At 38.7% G+C, this 20669-nt stretch overlaps 4 protein-coding genes across 4 annotated transcripts; 2 read left to right on the top strand and 2 right to left on the bottom strand.

Moving 5' to 3' along the window:
* Positions 1–108: 108 nt before the first annotated feature.
* On the top strand, positions 109–5950 carry LOC115624479. The gene is made up of 2 exons (XM_030519182.1): positions 109–3774; positions 3826–5950. Exons 1-2 carry the CDS (start codon positions 452–454, stop codon positions 5609–5611), a joined length of 5109 nt encoding a protein of 1702 aa, XP_030375042.1. The 5' UTR covers positions 109–451; the 3' UTR covers positions 5612–5950.
* A 7062-nt stretch (positions 5951–13012) lies between these two features.
* On the top strand, positions 13013–13635 carry LOC115624483 (male-specific sperm protein Mst84Db-like). The gene is made up of 2 exons (XM_030519186.1): positions 13013–13186; positions 13250–13635. The coding sequence occupies exon 2, from the start codon at positions 13268–13270 to the stop codon at positions 13442–13444; it is 177 nt and encodes a 58-aa protein (XP_030375046.1). The 5' UTR covers positions 13013–13186; positions 13250–13267; the 3' UTR covers positions 13445–13635.
* A 1196-nt stretch (positions 13636–14831) lies between these two features.
* Positions 14832–15410, bottom strand: LOC115624484 (keratin-associated protein 17-1-like). Its single transcript, XM_030519187.1, has 3 exons — positions 15091–15410; positions 14952–15015; positions 14832–14893 (listed from the first exon to the last, which is right to left on the bottom strand). The coding sequence occupies exon 1, from the start codon at positions 15296–15298 to the stop codon at positions 15122–15124; it is 177 nt and encodes a 58-aa protein (XP_030375047.1). The 5' UTR covers positions 15299–15410; the 3' UTR covers positions 14832–14893; positions 14952–15015; positions 15091–15121.
* A 4218-nt stretch (positions 15411–19628) lies between these two features.
* Positions 19629–20366, bottom strand: LOC115624482. The gene is made up of 4 exons (XM_030519185.1): positions 20358–20366; positions 20196–20295; positions 19959–20148; positions 19629–19903 (listed from the first exon to the last, which is right to left on the bottom strand). Exons 3-4 carry the CDS (start codon positions 20128–20130, stop codon positions 19752–19754), a joined length of 324 nt encoding a protein of 107 aa, XP_030375045.1. The 5' UTR covers positions 20131–20148; positions 20196–20295; positions 20358–20366; the 3' UTR covers positions 19629–19751.
* Between the last annotated feature and the right edge of the window lie 303 nt (positions 20367–20669).

Here is a 20669-nt window from a genome sequence, read left to right as displayed (position 1 = left end):
TTAATTCATACACATATGCTGTACATACATACATATATATGTATGTATACGTAAATGCAAGCGGCAACTACTTACCGTTTAACCTTGAATTGATTTTGAGTGCACATGTACTGAGAGCATCAAAAGTAAGGCAACGAAATTCTTGCTGTTCTTCTTGAGAAACAGTTAGAATAGCTGAAGCTGTTGCTGCTCTCAAACATTGTTGTTGTTGTTGGCGTAGATAGGAGTTGTTGCGGTATAATTAAACGCACATAAATACATACCTACACGAACATTAAATTTGGTCATATATTCGTCTGTAGGCTCGTACAGTTGGTACAGTGGGACTAATTCGTTGTTTGTTTGTATAAAAAAGTCAAAATTTCTAGTGGCTCCTATTAATCTGGTTAAGATTATAATAATATTAATATTAACTAATATTATTATTGAGGGGTAATTGAATAAAAATAAAATGGCTCCAAAAAGAAACATGAAAGAAATGGAGTTTTATTCTTCGCGCGAAAGTTTAATGAATTCTCTTAATCGTAATAAAGATTATGTTATAAACAATTGCCAGTCAATGACTGCAGCAGAGCTAGAGGCGCGCTTGAGCTTAGTTGAATCAATTTTCACGCAATTATGTGACATCCAGAGCCAAGTTGAGACAAAAATTGAAGATGCCAGCCAATACGAAACACGTCAAGTTATAGAAGATATGTATTGTGATATAAAGGCGAAGATTTTAAGCTACTTGACACAAAGGGGGCGTCATTCAGTAATCGGAACAGATCCATCGGCCAATTCAACATTGCTAAATGGTGCTGCAGTTTCCCGAGTAGGTAAATTGCCAATGTTGAAGCTGCCAGAATTCTCTGGCAAATATACAGAGTGGACTAGTTGGTACAACGCATTCACTACCTTGATTGAGGCAGACCATGACATTGATGAGCTGTCAAAGTTTATTCATTTGAAGTCATGTCTAAGCGCTGTCCCATTGAGAACTATAGAGTGCTTGGAATTATCTGCAGTCAACTATAGGAAGGCCTTACAGTTACTTAGGGATCGTTTTGAAAATAAAGCTATTATCGTACAATCGCATGTGAGTGAGCTATTCAATATTCGTCGACTTAAGAATGCAGACGCAGAGTCACTTGGCAGTTTGGTAGATGCAGTGAATTCGCAACTTGTAGCCCTTCGATCTCTAGGCAATGAAGGGGAAATTCTTGAGGCCCTCGTGTTCCATTTGGTTCGTAGCAAGTTGGACGATGAAACACTAGAGAAGTGGGAGAGCGAATATGATTGCGCCAAGCTACCTTCTTGGCAGCTGCTAGCACAATTCTTATGCAATAGAGGAATTAATCTAGCCGGGCGAGAAGTCAGAAAGGCAGTCATTGCCAAATCAAATGCTAAGGGTGACAGCAAAAGGGCCAGTCTAACTGCTGCATTGGGAAATACTGCAACTAACTTGTGTTATAGTTGTTCGAGTTCACATCACTTGAAGATGTGCCCAAAGTTTAAGTCATTGTCACCGTTGCAAAGATATTACGAAGTTAAAAAATTTGGAATATGTCTTGTCTGTTTTAGTAAGCGTCATCAAACAAAGGATTGCAGCGCGCAGCGTTGTTCGGCTTGTAACAAGCCACATCATGAGTTGCTTCATAGATCAGCAATGGAAGTGGAAGGTTCAAGCAATTGTCCTGTCAGTAGGCAAGCTAATCCTAGCTCACTGCATAGTGCGATACTGCCAAGTCGGACAACAAGCTTTTTGGCAACGGCGGTAGTTCTTGTGCAGAATTCGAACGGTAAATATTCGCAATGCAGATGCGTACTAGATTCAGGTAGTCAGTTGAATTTCATAACCACCAGTTTGGCATCACAGTTGAAACTCAATATAAAGGATGTTCAATACTCGCTAAATGGAATAGGAAATGCCAAGTCGAGAATTTTAGGTGAAGTTCAGACTACCATCAAGTCCAGGGCAACAAATTTCGTAGCTACAGACAAGTTCAGTGTATTGCAGGAAATAACGCGATACAATCCGGCAACAAGCGCGTCAGCAGAAGGCTTTTTCGTGCCATCAAAAGTAAAGCTGGCAGATCCCTTCTTCGATTCAGCTAATGAAATATCTATGCTGCTCGGAGTTAATTTGTTCTTTAAGCTTATCGTAGCAGGCCAAATTAAAATGGGCATCAATAAGCCATTACTTCAAAAATCTCTTTTAGGTTGGATTGTTGTAGGTGAATGTATAACAAGTGAAAGGAATGCATTAATTGTTAGTCGAGTACCAAGTTCCGACCAAGAGGATACAAGAAAACTGCACAAGTTGGTGCAAAGATTTTGGCAGTGTGAAGAGATTTCACAGCCAGAAAACAGGTATACAGAGGCTGAGCAGACGTGCGAAACGCAGTTTGTCTCATCTGTGAGAAGGACAGCTGCTAATAGGTTCGTGGTACGTCTGCCCTTTAAAGTACCCAAAGAGGAATTAGGAGAGTCTTATAGTATTGCTCTCACCAGGTTTTTGAACCTTGAAAGAAAACTCATTCGTAATCCAGAACTCAAAAGGAGTTACACAGAATTCATAGAAGAATATCGGATGCTGGATCATTTAGAGGAGGTAGGGTCTGAACAGGTACAGAATGTTAGATACGTGATGCCTCACCACCCAGTAATTCGACCAGAAAGCTCAACGACTAAATTAAGAGTCGTATTTGATGCTTCATGCAAGACGAGCAATGGGCTCTCATTGAACGATATCATGTTAGTAGGCCCTACCTTGCAGCCGGACTTATTCGATATACTCACTCGTTTCCGGTTCTACAAGTATGCGCTTACAGCTGACATCTCAAAGATGTATAGACAAATCTTAGTAGAATCTGGTGACTGTAATTATCAGTGTATTTTGTGGCGACAAGAGCGTACTGAAGCTGTAAAGACACTGCGGCTGAAAACTGTAACATACGGTACAAATTCAGCACCATTCCTGGCAGTTCGCTGCTTATATTATTTAGCTGAGCAGGCTGGTCATCAATATCCTTTAGCTAGTGAAGCAGTGAAGCGCAACTTTTACATGGACGATATGCTCTGCGGAGCTGACTCCATTAATGAGCTAAAAGAGTTAAAACAGCAAGTGACAGAGTTGTTAAAGTTAGGGCGATTTGAACTTCATAAATGGCGCTCTAATTTCAAATTTGCCTCTCATGATGAGAGCACCGAGCCGTTGGAACTTAAAGTTACCGACGCTGCAAAAACGCTTGGGATACGTTGGGCGTCGACTAGTGACAAGTTCCAATTCGCTTACGGTGCGCAGTGCTCGGACGTGGTCACTAAGCGCGTAGTATTATCGGAGCTAGCGCAATTATTTGACCCGCTTGGGTTTTTGAGCCCCATTATTATATTAGGTAAAGTTTTCATGCAAGAGTTATGGCTATTGAAGCAGGGTTGGGACGAGGATTTGCCACCCAGTCATGCCATACAGTGGAAAAAATATCGTAGCGAGTTAAAACTCATACACGAATGTTCGTTGCCTCGAGCTGTCATCCCAAATTCAGGGGAAATAGACACGGTTGAGTTTTATGGATTTTCGGATGCGTCCTGCCGTGCCTTTGGGGCAGCCATATACGCTCGGGTTATAGACAAGCTAGGAACCATATCTGTCAATTTGGTGGCGGCAAAATCCAAGGTAGCACCAGTTCGTGTCACATCGCTACCTCGTTTAGAACTTGAGGGCGCCAGACTTTTGGTCCAGCTGATGGCCAAGGTTAAGAAGTGTGTTCCTAGATATGTTTCTAGCGTCAGGTATTTCACAGACTCTACCATCGTGCTTAATTGGATTGCCTCTCATTCTAGCCGATGGACCACCTTTGTTGCAAATAGGGTCGCTTTAATCCACGAATTATCTAGTATAGATGAATGGTTTAAGATAGAATCGAAACTTAACCCAGCAGACATAGTGTCTCGTGGTCTGCATACGAGCGAATTGAGAAACTCGTCGCTGTGGTGGAAAGGTCCTAAATTCTTGCAGCAGCCAGAAGATCAGTGGCCCGCGGTGCATTGGAATCGCTCTGATTCACTTCCCGAGCAACGTAATTCTAAATTCACATTAGTAGCCAGTCCCCAAAGGCTTGTGGAGGATATCGTTAGCAAATGTAAATATGCAAGAGATTTTGTTAAGTTGACTCGCGTGTTTGGCTATATTTGTCGCTGGCGTCGGGTCATATCAAAAATTGAATTAGCTAAATCCAAGCCGCTGACAGCCTCTGAAGTAAAGGGTGGATTAAACTACATAATATTTAATTTGCAAAGTTTGAGTTTTCACGAAGAGATCGTAAAATTGCACGATGGCAAGCTTATTCGATCCGCGAAAATACAAGCGCTCAATCCGTTCCTAGACGTAATTGACGGGATAGAAATTATTCGGGTAGGTGGCAGGTTGTCTCAAGCTAATGTACCATTTGACACAAAGCACCCAATTTTATTGCCGAATAATCATATTGTTATAACCGCTTTATTTGAGTACACACATCGAACTAATATGCATGCCGGAGCGCATGCATTATGCGCTTTTGTGCGACAAAGGTACTGGGTCATTAATGCTCGAAAGCTAGCTCGCAAGACAGTGCGGAGTTGCTTGGCATGCTTTCGCCAGCGCCCAGTAGCGGCAAACCAGATTATGGGCTCGCTGCCAGCGAGCAGAGTACAAACGGGTGTGAATCCGTTTCAACGAGCAGGATTGGATTTCGCCGGCCCGTTTTGGATGCATTTCCACCAGAGAGGACGACGTCCAACCAAGATGTATATGTGTGTCTTTGTATGCTTCCTGACAAAGGCTTGCCATCTGGAGCTCGTGTCGGACCTTAGCACAAATGCATTTATTGCCGCCCTCAAACGTTTTTTTGCGCGCCGTGGACTCAGCGCAGAGCTATTTTGCGACAACGCCACAAATTTTGTTGGCGCAGCTCGTGAAGTAAAAGAGCTGACTGATCGTATGTGGAACGAAACTGGCAAACGTCGAATCGAAAACCAATGCAGCAGCCTCGGGGTTCAATTTCATTTTATACCCCCTCGCTCGCCCCATTTTGGAGGGCTTTGGGAAAGCGCTGTGAAGGTGGCTAAGCAGCTGTTGGTGCGGTGCTTTAATGGAACGGCGCTAGACTATGAGGAACTCGCCACGGCCATTGCACAAGCTGAAGCCGTTATGAATTCGCGGCCACTCTGTCCATTGTCTTCAGACCCAAATGACTTGGAAGCCTTAACGCCAGGTCATTTCTTAATCGGACGTCCGTTAAACGCTATGACCGAAGCGTGCGATGAGGATATTCTGAAATTATCAGTAACGAATCGATGGAAGAGAATCGTAGCGGTGCATCACTCATTCTGGCGACGCTGGTCGCTGGAGTATTTAACTTTATTGCAAGAAAGGAGAAAATGGGCATCGACGTGCAACAATCTACAACGCGGGACCTTGGTTCTTATTGGAGAAGACAATACTCCCCCAGGACAATGGGTACTGGGGCGAATCCAAGAAGTTCATCCTGGCGCTGACGGAGCTGTTCGGGTCGTCACGGTGAAAACAAAGGCGGGATTGTTTAAGCGGAATATACACAAGCTTTGCCCACTACCGATATCAGACTGACGAGATGATTGTTGGAAGGAGCTTCCAAGGCCGGGAGTATGTTGACGCCGAAAGCTGATATAAGTTAAAGTTACATTTATTCCTCATGGCCGGGAGAATATTTATGTAAATACCTTGTTATAATTAGTAGTATTGTAAACAGAATTGAATTACTCAACCGATATTTCGTGGTTTATGTAAATAGCTGAATGATAAGGAACCCACAAAATGTAATTGAAATGTAGCAGATATCGAATGAATTTGAGGTATCGATTGTGTGCATAAAAAAGACACACGCCCACCCCTAGGCTAAGCACATTATTATAATAAAATTCGTTTTCCGACTTAGTCGAGTCAGCAGCCATTCGGTTTTTTATTGCGAGATTTTTCGATCCGCACCTGACTCAGAAGTTGCGGAATCACTTATAGTAAATATATTATAATTATCTAATATTCGGCTGATTTCTAAGGGAAAAAAGTTTAGACAGTAAGAGTCAAGCCATGTCTAGTATTTCTATATATCTAATTGTATTTTATTATTGTACATATACATCAAGCACACATATTTTCCATATTCACGTACTTAAATGGATCACAAACAAAAGTATGCAAAGCTTGGAAATTTTTATACCAGAGCTAAAATATTTCTTTCATGTTTTTTTTTTTAATAATGTAAAATCTTGTCTGCGGAGGGGGGAAGGCATTTAAAATTTTGAATATAATTTTATAATGCGACAATAAATAAATGTTTAACATATTGAATTTAAAACCATTTTCATAAGATATTTCTTAAATATTAGACTTCATTTTCTGCAAGGGAAAGCAAGAGTATTTGGTTATTCCAGAAAATATAATAAATAAATCTTAAATACTTAACTTCAGTTTTTCTGTCTGTTCATCTATATAAATGCAAATACCCTGGAAATATTAAAACGTTGTGTCACCAAACTTGATATGCAGAAGCAAAGAGATCACCTCGCTCTCCTTTTTTTAAGTTCAAAGTTTCTAGCTTTAGTTTTAAATTTCACATATTTTTTGATAATATATATTTGACTTAGCTAGCTTTATTTTCAAATATCCCATATTCTTGGATAACATATATTTGGAAAAAGGAAGTTTTATGACTTCAACATTTAATTCAAAATATAGATCCATCTCGCATTCAACTCTCAACTCTTACAATGGGTTCTATTTCGAAAACAATTGATTACAACTATCTGAAAAATATTGTAAAAACATTGTATAATGTGATCCCATAACGACCTCTTCGATTCGACTTAAATTCGGCTTGAAAAATAACATTTTTTTTTTAAAAATGGTACTTGTGAGATGTTCAAACTGACATAATCGAGTAAACACAGATATTGAGCACTCTGACTCTAAAAAGGCTTCTGTTAGGATATTTTATATATATTTATAAACATCTATGTAAGCTCTGCTTACAACATTGTGCAACATATATTTATATTGTTTCTGCATACATACGAGTATATACATATACGACAACTGTTTGAAAAACGCACCACGCTAGTATTTATTTGTCTAACCTTATCCTTATGTACTGCCTGAGTTTCTTCGTGGACAAACCAAAACACCTCTATTAAGCTGGAGAGGGTTTATCTCGAAAAAAAAAACATAACATATGCTGTATAGCTTTTGCCCTCATTGCAAAAGTTTGATCAAGAATTAAGCATTATAGATTTTATTTACCTAAAAGCTAAACGCAAAACCAACCCCCTTCAGAAATCCAACCCTTTGCCTATTTGCCAAGCCCAAGACCCAGCTCAGAAAAAATGAGGCAGAACGCCGGAATGTCGGCGTATGAACTGAAGCGAATTATTGAAATGGGTAAAAATGCGTGATTTAGTATTGACGGGCATGCACGCACACGAACGCACACCAACACAAACATACACGTACATATATACACACACACACACACTCTTATTAAAGGCTAGAAAAGAGGTTGCTGCCGCGCGCGCTATTTAAAAATTATACGTGCATCCATATCAACTTTTCTTGTGTTGTTGTTGTTGGTGCGTGTGTGTGTGTGTGTGTGTGTGTGTGTGTGGCTTTTGATGCGACCACTGCTTTCGTCGACTGCCACTGTCTGGCCAACTGCGCAGTCAACGTTCACGTCGCCGTCGGCTTCAGCGTCGTCATCTATTTGAAGTACAAAATATTTTTCGTTTATTTGCACAACGTTCGCTATTTCTCCATCTCCAGCTACTGTTGCTGTTGTTGTTGTTGTTATTTTTGTTGTTGTCGTCTACTTTTGGCACGGCGTCTGCTCGGTAGTTTTTTTTTCTTTTTTTTTTTGTATTCAATTTCCATTCATTTTGTACGATTGCCAGCAAGCTGTGCCCATGTGCGTGGGTGCGTATGAGTGATTTTTTTTCTTGCTCTGCGTTCGTAAACGCTACGAAACATAAAACATCAAATGTAAATTGAAAGTCGTTCGTGTGTGAAACTGAATGTGTCATCAGTTGAAGCGTTTATCATTTTTTACTGCTTTTCACATTTTCTTCTTGTTGTTCTTGTTGCTGTTGTTGCTTGGATTTTTCTTTTGCCTTTGCGCTTTAAGAAGTTTAGATTTTATTTGTCTGGCACATTGCTGGGTGTGTCAAGTTGCCTTTAAATGGCGTAAACATTTGGCTGCTGCGTTTGTTGACTGTAAGCGCGGAGAGACTGGAGGCCTTTCTGAGTTGTTTGCTGTTTGCAGTTCCTTCGTCCTTTGTGTATGCGTGTGTGTGTGTGTCTGTGTGTGTGGGTATGGAAGTGTGTGGCTGCAGGGGCGACTGTGCAATGTTTTGTGAAATCTTTTATTTCCGACTCAAAGACATGGCATTTCTTTGTGTTTGGCATTTGTGCGCACATGTAAATATGTTAAGCAAAATACTCCGAAAATACTCAGAACACAGAAACGCTTCAAATGAAGCTACTTATGTTACAATACAAGCAACAAGGGAAACTTCTCATTGACGTTCTTATACCAAAATACTAAGAAAACGCTATTAAAAATTCTTTATTTGCATATTTGGTAAGAATAAGGCCTCAAGGAAATCTAATGAGTCGTAAATGGAATAAGAAATTTAAAAACATAAGGATATGGAAACATAAAAACAACCATTTAACCAACAAATTATTTTGCAAAAATGCATTGTATTCCGATCGATGCCATAATGTTTTGTTTTTGAGGAAAATCTAATATGTTGTAGGTGCAATAAAAAAATTTAAATTCCTTTTAATCCAAACAAAACATTGATTTAAAACAAATGATAGGATAAGGAAACATAAAAACAACCATTTAGCCAACAAATTATCTTGCAAAATGGCAAATTCATTGCTAATCCGATTGATGCCATAATGTTTTGTTTTTGAGGAAATGAAACAAAAAATTCACAATTAATCAATCGATTTAAAACAAATGTAGGATAAGGAAACATAAAAACAACCATTTAACTAACATATTATTTTGCAAAAAATTCATTGCTAATCCGATTGAAGCCATAATGTTTTGATTTCTGGTGAAAATCGAATAAGTCGTAGATAGAATAAGAAATTTACAATCATTTTATTTCAAACAAATAACTGGTATATTAGGAATAGTAGAAATAGGAAACACAACAACATTTAATTAACCTCCAAAAAATGCCATGATGTGAAATTTCAAAGTAATTTTTGAATAGAATTGAACATGATTTCAATTACAGCCTCAAGACTCAACATCTCCGAAGTGATTGCTGAAATAACTTTCGCTAAACTACAACCGATAGAGATATTTCTGGCTATAACTGCAACATTTGGAAACTTACACAAGGAGTGAACTTTTTTCTGTTCAAGTCAGTCAAGTTTATTTGCATTAGAAACAATTTCAAAAGTAATTTACAAATCGAAGAAAATGAAACCAAAACCAAGAAACAGAAACTGCCTGCCACACAGTACGATGGCGAAAAAAGCTCGCAATTGGAGAAGTCAAAAAAAGATGGTACCCCACTTAAGATAATCTTATTGGTAAAATGCCAAAAACTTTTTGAGTGTTGCGGCGCCCCAAAGCATGCACACAATAAAAATGTCAACACACACACACACTCACATACACAGAGCGTCGACTAAAAAGAAGGTGGGTAGGAGTGTTCTCTTTTAAATCAAATACACAAAAATATTGCACTGCCGCCGCCTCTATATCCTCGGCTTTGTGCTCTTTTGGGTCCCACAAGTGCTACTTGCTGACCACTCTAGATACTACGAGTATATGTATGTAATGCGCCTCTTCATGGCACTTCATTTCGCTGTGCTCTTCAAGCATACTGGGACCGAGCCACTTGAGTGCGCGCCAAAAGATAAGCGCAATTATATGGCCTGAAGTGCGGCTGACCCGGACAGAGGGGCCACAGAATTGTATAAATTAGGTAAAAAGTAACTTATGTGACGTGTGCTTTGGCCTTCATTGAGATAAATGTGCCAAAACCGACTGGCCGGCCACGTTCTCATCACAGCCACGAGTAACAGGCCATATTGGCTTCCATTCTCTCTTTATGTTCTTTACTTGTAAGTGCACTCCTTGCTTTTGTTGTTGTGGTTGCTGTTGTTGTTGTTGTTGTTGTTTTAGGCATGTGAGTGTGCTGACCGAAAAGCCACTTTAAATTTATTGAAAAGGTAGACCCATCCGAAACACCAGGACTGAAGCCAGCCCCCAAAAAAGAAACAGAAACAGAATCCAAAGAATGACTGAAAAGTAATATAAGAAAATTCCACTGGCTGGCTGGACATGTCACATTTGTCTTGAAGTGCTCGTTATGGGCAATTTTTGGCAAACTGTTTGAGTTTTTCCTTTGTTTTCCGACCGCCACCCGCTGTGCGGTATTTGTTCACATAAGAGTGTGTGTCTGTGGTTTGATTCTTGGGGCAAAAGTCACTTAAACTTGAGAGCTTCTCAATTGGTTGTATAGCTTGACTTTTTGTCAAACAGTGTAGTTAACCGCAATGATAGCAAGTTTCAACTGTTGAGCAAAAAAATAAATGAAACTCGGCAAACGAAGTCTATAAACAAAGTTATATTTAAGACAAATACTATATATTAAAAATGAAATAACTTAAAACATAACTGAGCAACTCTTAATGTGATTCTCTAGCTCTGAAAACAGCATTAAAATATGTTCAATACAAACAAAAATTTTGTTCTTAATTTTTTTAATCTTTACTGCCGTAGATCTTTTAACGATGTAAACCAGTAGATCAGTGATAGCCTCATATGGGTACCGGAATATTGAAAAATTGTGGGGAAGGATCTACAGGGCACATTCCTTTATGACAGACATTATAATGACAGACTGCAGCTAGCCTCTTACAGATTTCTAACAAAGATAAAATGGTACAAATCTCTTCAGTTAAGGCTCAAGGTTCACCTGGCTAGCTCTGGACCTAAAAACAAACTACTACACTTCTAAAACTAAAATGAAAGGCAGTTTCCACAAAGGGTCAGTGACTAGAAAGCAGACACGCCTCTATTTACAGAAACTGTAGAGGCAAGAAGGAGTAGCAAAGCAGATAAAGCGACATTTCTTAAATAATCTTGGAACTACCGAAACTAGAGCTTGTGAAATTTGCCAAACTTATTTGTAAGACTGGAAAACCAATCCACCATGACTTCAGATCGCTGCAACCATTAAAACCGAGGCTAACCACTTAAAACAACTGAAAATTCATAATCAAACTTTTCTTTAAATTATGTGAATTATCTATGGATTATATCTCACCCAACATTCCAGATCTTGGATATTGGAAATAAATGTTTAACATTTAAATGATAACCAAAATCAAGTTCATTCTATTATTTGCAAAATTCATAACCAAACATTTTTTTAAATTATCTGAATTATATATGAATTATTATATCAACACCCCAAGGAGAGTGATCAGATCTTGAGTATTGGAAATAAATTCTTTACATTTAAATGGTAACCACGATAAAGTGTATTCTATTATTTGCAAAATACTTAAAGAATATATAATGGAATAGTTGTGGACAGTTTCCGGATGATAAAATAAATAAATGGGAAAAATGTAACCATATTTCCTTTATTTAAATGTACAAATGTACTGTTTAAATAAAAGATATTTAAACAACTCCCATTTTATATAATAGCATCGCATGTCTGTAGTTTATTTAAATAATTTATATTTAAACATAATCTGATAAATGCTCAACTTTAATTTCAATTTCTTTCTGATATAGTCATTCTTTTCGCGAGCATACACGACATATCTCTGCAATAATAAAGTTTTATTTGAGACTAGTACGTAACTCTGTTTCATTTGTACGATTCTATTTTCCGCATTTCTACATGGTCTGTTATATCCTTACTGCACAACTCTCTCCTCTTCTTGCATTCATTTACTTGCTGTATATTCATAAATAATTGAAGCTAGGTATATAGTACACATAGCAGGGCTACACAATATCCTCATTATATTTAAAAAAAAATGTAGTACCCAAATATCTGAAATTTTCTACCCAACATTCTACTCTACTGTATAAACGAAGCTCCCCATTCATACTATATAAATTTATATGTGTGTGTGTACATATTTGTATGTATTGGTGTGTGGCTTCTGAAAGCTTCAAGTGTGAACACACATTATAATAAACGCCTCAATTGTTGTGCAGTCATCTGTGTAATTTATGTTTAGCTAATGTTCAGGCATCGATGAGCTTGTCAGCTTTTGTGAATCACAGCCACCACACATACACACCCAGTGTCCTGCCCCAGCTGGGTATGTTTACGTGTGTGTGTGTGTGTGTGTGTGTGAGTATCTGTGTGTGTGTGCGCATGTGTGACATGAAGGCAAGCTACCAAATGGCGTTAAGGTTGCTTCGTTGAGTCTAATAGACTTTCATGTTTTACGTCCTGCAACGCACAGCTTTGCCCCACTTTTGAGTTTGGCTTTAGATATTTTTTTTTTCAAACGCCCAATCCTTTGGTGGAACGCTCTACCAAAAATGTTAGTGAAGGTTCCCTTTTTTCCTGCTCGTTGTTGTTGTTGTTGTTTTGTCGTGAACAATTTCAATGATTTCTTATTTTTGCTGGAGAGCGACGAAAATGCCAGTGGAGGGAGAAAAAAAAAAACTGTTGCACGGTTTGTTGTTAGAAAAAACACATATATTTTTTATGTGTCGGCCTGGCTCGTGTTAAGTCAGTGATGTGTGAAATTTTCGCTTGAAAAAGAGTAATACGAGTAGAACAAAAATGCTGCCCTCTGTAATCGATATTCAATATACTCGCACTCGTCTGTTGTACTATGTACTTGGGAAAATCTATTTTGTTGACTCAAGTAGCCCTTGGATGAAGCTTCCTTTAGCGGACATATCTGGGATTTTAAATTTCATTTCAGTTCTGTCTCTCGCACGATACACACACACACACTACTCAATCAAAATAGAAAACTAAGAAATTCTCCGTTCGTTTAGACTCGATCCTGCTTTCAGGCTCGCCTACGACTAAAGAACTGTGTGTTCGAACGCAGCTGTTTAGCCCGTGTGTAGCGACTGAGCCAGAGGATCAGTCCAAAGAACTTTTTCGTCCATTCTAACAGGTAAGGAGTGCTGCCGATGAAATCTTCGGATCTGTTTCCCTTATATTTTGAAATTTTGTGCAGTGCCTTCAGCTGTTCAAGATGACTTGTCCCTGCGGTGTCATTTCCTATAGGCTGACCTATGGCCCCGTTGGTCCAGCGCTGCCCGCCATGTCCTATTGTGGCTCTTGTCCCTGTGCGCCGTGCGGTCCTTGGACGTGTCCGCCCAACAATTGTAAATGCTGTTGCGAGAGCGGCTGCTTTGGACCGTACTACTAGTGCCGCATAGTGAGTGATAATGGCCGGAGGAGCCAAGAAGTTTGAAAAGACTGTCGTGTGCTGACAAAACAAGAGAGCGGAGAATTTTTTATCGGAATATGAAACCACATATCGTTCATAGTTCCATAGCAACTGAACTTTGTTGAATGTGTGTTCAACTCAATAAAATCAAATTCTGTGTGTAAATACAAGTATTGTGGACATTTCTTAGAGTTGCAGACGAAATCGAATCGCGATAACGCGTTTAGCTTTCGGCCAATATTGGTTATAGAAAATCAATCACGTAGATAATCGGCGATTATAAAAGGGCATTTTATATATATTTTTTTTAATTTAATGAACAGTGTTAAAAACTTTATTCGGAGTTGACCAATCACATTGAAATAGGGGCACAAAGATTTTAAAAGCCTGATATTTTGTAAGCAACATTCCAGGAGTTATAATAATAGCGAGGAGAAGGTAATGATTATAGAAAATGGAAGTATTATCTAAGATCCGGGGCTATGTCGACTTATCTTGCCTAACTGTTACGGGATACTTTAATATTTGTAATGTTTCTTCAATGCAGAATTATTTAATTATAAATTGATTTCAAAGTAATTCAAATCTTTTTTTCATTTTTCAGCTTACCAATTAACGTTTGTGAAAAAAGGGTGAGTCAATCTTAAAAATTATATTTAATCACAAATTATATATATATATACTTGTATATGCGTGTCTAAAATATAGTTCTTCTTAAAAATGGAGCGTTTTATAAAATGAGAAATGGTTGTATAAGGAAACTGCACAGATAGGTGGTCCTATGTCTGCTTTAAGTCCACTTAAAAATTATATAATCGTAAATTATATATATGCGTGTCTTAAATATAGTTTTTCTTACAAATTGAGTGTTTTATAAAATGAAAGATTGTTGATTAAGAAACCGAACAGATAGGTGGTCCTATGATTGCTTCAACTCAACTAAGAAGGATGGACAAGACACATTTCGGAACTAAAAACTATTCAAACTCATGTCCCCCTCACAACTCTTGGATAGCCTTAAGAATTCTACTTCAATGTTCCTCAAAAGAAGCACACATGTTGCTGAAAATTCTGTTTATTGTTGCTTTGAATTGGATTTATATCCTGACACTGAAATATTTTTAAATTGCTTGCTTCAGTAGCGCCTAGCTATGGGTCCGATGTTACATTAGAATTGCAGCACATCTTTCACCCTCTAAGCACATGCTGTTAAATAGTTCTTGCCACGCCCATCAGCTCTTTAGAATATCCTTCTCCACACATCCCTTCTTAAAGGTGGCCACATGGCACTTGTCGAAGGAGCCACACGGTGTGGGCGTGAAATTGCGTCCGGTGTACCTCAAGGTGGACAAGGGCGGATTATTGGCCGCCAACTTGTAGGAGATGCAGGCCCAGCCACCACACATTTTGACGTGATGTCGAAGATACCTAGGAAAGGACATGCACCTGCGATTAACCATTTAAGCTATAGTACTATAAAGCTTACCCAAAAATGCCAGGACGTAGCTTGTGTGTGAAATTTTTGTGAGTTGTTTTGAAACAGATCTGAACTATTTCGTGGATGTAGAAATTTTAATGCAAAAGCTGCTGGGTTTTGAGTTAGCGTTGATTATGGCGTGGTTTACCTTTTCGCCACTCGACTCCGGCAACTATGGCTTAACAGCACCCGCCACCGCAGCACCCGCCACCACAGCAACCGCCCCCGCAAGCCGAGCAGTTATCGCAGGGACCGCACGGGGTGGGCGCAAAGCAGCGTCCCGTATAGCGCAGTGTGGAGAGGCGGGGATTGCAAGCCGCAAGGTTATAAGAACAACAGGCCCAACCTCCACACATGTTGAACAACGTTAATTTACTTGTTGGCCTTGTTGCCGCCGTGTGGAGTGAATGGGTCTAATCGAAATATTGAAACAATACGAAATGAATCAAATGAATAGAATGTGTCTCAGTTTTTGAAATGAATCGTTGACATGCCTTTCAGCGCCGCCTAACTGGCCGGGGCAGCTGTTTCGTAAATCCTAGGGTACTTAGCGGACAGCATTTAAATCGCATTCAATTCTGTCTGCCACTAAAGTGAAATTAAGCCAACGAAGGACAGTGGAGCAAACGGGCTATATTCTTGCAAATATGCTTGAAATATCTGCGCCTTCAAACATCGTAAGATCTTCAATGAAAATAAGAAATAATATAAAATAAATATTTATTTAAAAAAAAATAAGGACTAGCGTATAAATAAATAAATCAACAAATAAATAAATACCTATATAAATAAACATTAATCATTTTTTAATTTTAATTTTATATAAATATATAATTGAAATTACTTGAAATAATAGCTGCTGCTATGCTTTTCCAAAGCTGATTGGTCTGATTGGAATAAAATAAAAGCGCTTAAAAAAAGAGAACATACTGCTAACTTTTGTCCTATTTCTAACCCTCCATATATCTTTTCCAATTATAATCTGGCGACGTTTTTAAATAAGGGACTGTAATCGTTCTAAGTGTTATTAAAAAAATTACAAAATAATGAATATTTTTTAATATTTATTCATTCACAAAAAATTTAGTAATTATTTTTGAGTGTTATTTTAAATATTACATTTGTAAAGTAACACTCACAACTAATTATAAAATTTTTAGTGAGTGAATAAATATTTAAAATATAAATCATGTTAAAAATGGATAGATAATCTTTAAAAAGGGATATCTGTAAAGACCCCGCTTTCTCAAAGTTACTATAAGCGAATGATTTTTTCGTTTAAAAATAACAAAATAATCATTATTTGCAGCCCCTGTTTTCAGCAGTCTACTTTGCTTTGTGGCCCATTGTGCGACTACAGGCATTGCATGCAAATGCCACAAAACGACCGACAACGTTAGACGATTTTTTTTCTCACTTACCCACCCGGACTCAGACAATCAATTACATTAGTCAGTGGCCGACCACTGTGGCCGCAGGCAGCACGCGTGGCTGGGCTGCCTTCCTACTATACATGGGGTTATGGTTTTGGGTTTATGTTCACCGTGGGCCAGCGGCCGGCGCCCGGCGGCTGACTGACTATCTTGGAAAAACCAAAAATGCGACCACAAGGCAAATACAATTTTAAATGAAATTTAATAGTTTGCATGTGGCTGCGCTGGCAGGAGCGGCAGGAGTGGCATGGCCTCCGGCGAGGACAGTTATTAAGCGGATTTTTTTGGGAGACTCCTCTCCTTTTAGGGCTTGACTTTGAAGTTGGCTTAAATTGTGCTGCAATAGATGTTCTCAGTTAGAGCTGCTGCTGATGACGATAATCGAATGGTGGGCTGCTTGAAATATATTTTTTGATTCAGTAACTCCTCATTTAATGTGGGGATCTACCGCTATAACAAACTGTCATGCTTAAAGCTTTTAGGCTTTACTTCTAGTTGACCATACCCTCTTCCCCCACTTGTGATGGCTCCTGCCTTGGCGTTTAACTGAAAGCCCCTAGACGCAGCTATCATTATAAGAGTAAAGAGAAAGCCGAAAACTAACAACTTTTTTTGACTACGAAATCAAAAATTCAAAAGTAGCTTCTGAATTTCTATGCCAAAAAAGGTGCTAAATAAGCACCGGGAAGCGAACGGGAGGGAATTGCTCTGATTTCCTGGTATATTTAGCACATTTTTTCGCTGGGAACTTTGCAAAAGAAACGGAACTGGAACTGTAACTGAAAACCGGAAACGAGCTCTGGAGCTGGAGCGACTGTCCCATCATGAGCTGTAGCAAGTCCAGCTGTCGGCCACGCTGTGGATCGGGCGGGCCGTGCGGTCCCTGTGGACCGTGTGGACCCTGTGGACCATGTGGATCGTGCGGTCCCTGTGGATCCTGTGGTCCATGTGGCCCGTGCGGGCCTTGTGGCAGTAGCTGCGGACCCTGTGGCAGCGGCTGCGGACCTTGTGGCAGTAGCTGCGGACCTTGTGGCGGTGGCTGCGGACCTTGTGGCGGTGGCTGCGGACCCTGCGGAGGTTGCCGATCGTGCAACTGCGGCCCCCCACCCTGCGCCGTCGTCTCCTATCGGCTAGTTAGCGGACCCGTGGGCCCTGTTCTGCCCTGCATGGAATATTGCGGCTGCTGCCAATCCACCTGTGCGCCACCCTTCTACTATGTTCCCAACAAGTGCCGCTGCTGCTGGGAATGGGGCTGCTTTGGACCCTTCTACTAATTGCCTAGGTGTGTGCGTGCATGGTTTGATGGTGGTGGTGGTGGTGGTGTGTCTGTGTTTCTCTGTCTGTCCGATGCTGCCGCCGCTCGTCATAAATTTTGATAAAACTTTTGATATTTTTGATTGCAATAAATTAGTAAGTCATGCAGTTGTTCCCTCTTTCTTCTTCTTTTCTCTCCATTTTCTCTCCCATTTTCCTCCCATTTTCCACACTGACAATGTAACAAATGGCAGCAAGTTTTCACAGTTGGCCAAATTTTCGCGCAGCTCCTGCGCTTCTCACAATGAAAATCATTTAACATTCGAACTTTTTGGCAATATACGCGTATATAGCGGCAAAAGTTTGGGTTATCATGGAGATGCAACAAAAAGATGGAAAAAAACACATTTGTTGCAAAAACAATACAAAGCACGGAATTCGAAATTGCTTGTTTTGGTTTTCCACAAAAACAAAAACAAAAAAACATCAAACCAAACAAAACGCAGCAAATCACAAAAAACATGTCAGTCCTTTTTTTCGGCTTTTCTGGTTTGGTTTTTTGTTTCTAGAGGAATAAAATATATGTGCTTGTTGAACAATGAACGCTTTTTATTGGGCAGGAATCTGGGTCATGGATTCGGTTCGTTTTTGTGCGCATTTTTCTAAATCTGCCGGCAAACTATTGAAAACAGAAAGGTCAGCTGTAATTGCAGCCAACTATCGAATACTTGGACCGAAATGCAAGAACTTGTTGTTAAACAAATTCCTAAAAGTTGTCAAAAGCATGTGATTTAGAAATGGAAGTAACTTTGTGACCACAATAAAAACAACTACGAATGCTGAAAATAAGTTTATAAGCAACAAAAATATTGCGTTTGTTTTAAATAATCTCAGCATTAAATATGTACGTGCTTTATATTATTTAATCAGTTGACAAAAGCCGGCATAAAATAAATAAATAAATAAAGAATAAATAAAATGTGATCTACCTTCTTTTGAAAATCGTTTCAACTGTATGGCCCAGAAATTGTTTTCAGTTTAAGATCGCCGTTACGTTCTTCTTTTGAAAATTGTATTAGCTAGGCCAAGAAATTATTTTCAGCTTAAAGTTGTCAGTCTTGTATTTAAAGTAAAAAGCTGTGGGAGCAGAGGAATTTTTATATACATTGTCAATGCTAGGGCGATTAATATTAATACTATGCAAAAAAATTGTGCATATTAAGCCGAATACCATTATTCGCATTTGTATGTTTTCCCCGTAATTGGGGCAATCAGTATATTATTATCTATATTTTTCCCACATTTTTTATTTGTCACATGATTCGTCATTCATTAGAACCAGGTGAAAGGGAAACTTTCGGTTCATTGCCGATGATTTATGCTATGTTGGCAATTTATTTATTGGGGTTTCGTTTTATGAACAAATCATAAACCTGTATTTACAGTTGGAATAGATGTAGGTACAAGAGATATTTACATCAGCGACTGTAAACATTACTGGTATTAAAATTTGCAGATTATTCTGGAAAAATCTTTAATTGTGAGTCTGCTTGTGATAAAGAACAATTCAAAGCTATTATATCCGGTTAAAGAAAAACAAATCCTTAAGCACACCTGCTTTGCCAAATATATTATATGTAATATGCATTACTTTTTTTTAATCAATTATTATTCAATTAATATATAATATGAATATTTTATATAAAACTGAACTTTATTTTGTTATTCGGCTTAGATTTCTTATATCATCGCTTAAAAATATTTGCAAAATATAACAACTATTCCAAATTCTACTTAAAGTTTTGTTATTATAAACGGATTGCAAAAACTCAAAGCTTAACAGATTGGCATGCACTTCGCACTTGAAAAAACAATTAAATTTCTTATATGTACATCCAAGCATAACTTTTCACATTTGTGACGGATTATTTTTTGTTCCCTTTCGCCTTGTCAGGCAAATAAAATTAAGGTTTTGGAATGCATTTCTGTGCGGCGAATATACCTTTTGTATCGTGACTTTATATTTGTTGTCTAGGCCTTGCCAGCCTTCAAGAAAACCAATTTATGTTAAATACACAGGCTGTACTCTATAATTGTGTAGTTTGATTTTATTTTATTGTATTCACGCATAATGCATGTTGTCTGCCGGCAATTTTCCGTGCTTACAGCTATCGAGCCATTTTTTGTGGAAACCATTGTGGGAATGTGCTTCCGAAATGGCTTTCAAAACTTTTGGGCCCGGGTTTTTTTTCAGGGTGTATGTATTCACAGATACTGTAAATGGTTGTCATAGAGTTGCAGCTTCTTAACTAGAGCCTCTTCCTCTTACCTATATGTTCTTTGCCGTAATCGTAACAGTTGTACTGCACCACATAGGTCTTGTTGTCGGTGGAGAGTACGGTTTGAACATTTCCCGGAAGTAACTCCGTAGGATAATCGTAGCGCATGCATATATCAACCATAAGTGGCTGGTTCTCTACCCAGTTGAAAATGTTCCACATCCTGCCCTGCAGTGAGGTCTACACAGAGGTTTAGTATCGACAGTTTTTCAAGCTCTAAAACCTACCGTAGCGTGCCGAACTTTGGGACATCCTCCAGGCGATGGATGCGGAAACTCAAGCGGATTCGTTGGTTTAAAAGTACAGATCAGAAATGCTGCTAAAAGACTGCTTCCCCAATTAATATTTTATGTGGTATTTGGAATTCAAAACTGATGCGAACAACTTACAAATGCACTCGTAGCCCAAACATGCTGATTGAATCGAATGGAAAAGCAACGTATTGCGCCTTTTTGTCACAGTAGAGTGAGAAGTTATGTAAAGTGTTGTGCAAAACTGATAATCACATTCGCTCTATAGTACGACTTGGATACAATATACCATCAATATTGTAATTGTTGTTAATACTTTTAAAAGAAAAGGTCACGCTCGTTACTAAGAATTTATTGATGATGGAAGTAAAATAAAATCAACTTCTTGTAACTTTTTATATAAACTGCTATAAAGATGTTCTTTATTAATATGTATTACTTTTCAGATTA

Source organism: Scaptodrosophila lebanonensis, unplaced genomic scaffold (assembly GCF_003285725.1).
Source record: "Scaptodrosophila lebanonensis strain 11010-0011.00,11010-0021.00 unplaced genomic scaffold, SlebRS2 tig00000059-arrow-arrow-pilon, whole genome shotgun sequence".
Classification (NCBI taxonomy): domain Eukaryota; kingdom Metazoa; phylum Arthropoda; class Insecta; order Diptera; family Drosophilidae; genus Scaptodrosophila; species Scaptodrosophila lebanonensis.
This window is presented reverse-complemented; position numbering and strand designations above follow the sequence as displayed.

Excerpts from the sequence above, each read along its gene's own strand:
- LOC115624479 (XM_030519182.1), top strand. The coding sequence starts at position 452 with ATGGCTCCAAAAAGAAACATGAAAGAAATGGAGTTTTATTCTTCGCGC. Across the intron at positions 3,775-3,825 it reads AGATATGTTTCTAGCGTCAG|CCGATGGACCACCTTTGTTG; the intron begins GTATTTCACAGA and ends CTCTCATTCTAG.
- LOC115624483 (XM_030519186.1), top strand. The coding sequence starts at position 13,268 with ATGACTTGTCCCTGCGGTGTCATTTCCTATAGGCTGACCTATGGCCCC.
- LOC115624484 (XM_030519187.1), bottom strand. The coding sequence starts at position 15,298 with ATGTGTGGAGGTTGGGCCTGTTGTTCTTATAACCTTGCGGCTTGCAAT.
- LOC115624482 (XM_030519185.1), bottom strand. The coding sequence starts at position 20,130 with ATGTGGAACATTTTCAACTGGGTAGAGAACCAGCCACTTATGGTTGAT. Across the intron at positions 19,904-19,958 it reads TTACGGCAAAGAACATATAG|TATCTGTGAATACATACACC; the intron begins GTAAGAGGAAGA and ends AACCATTTACAG.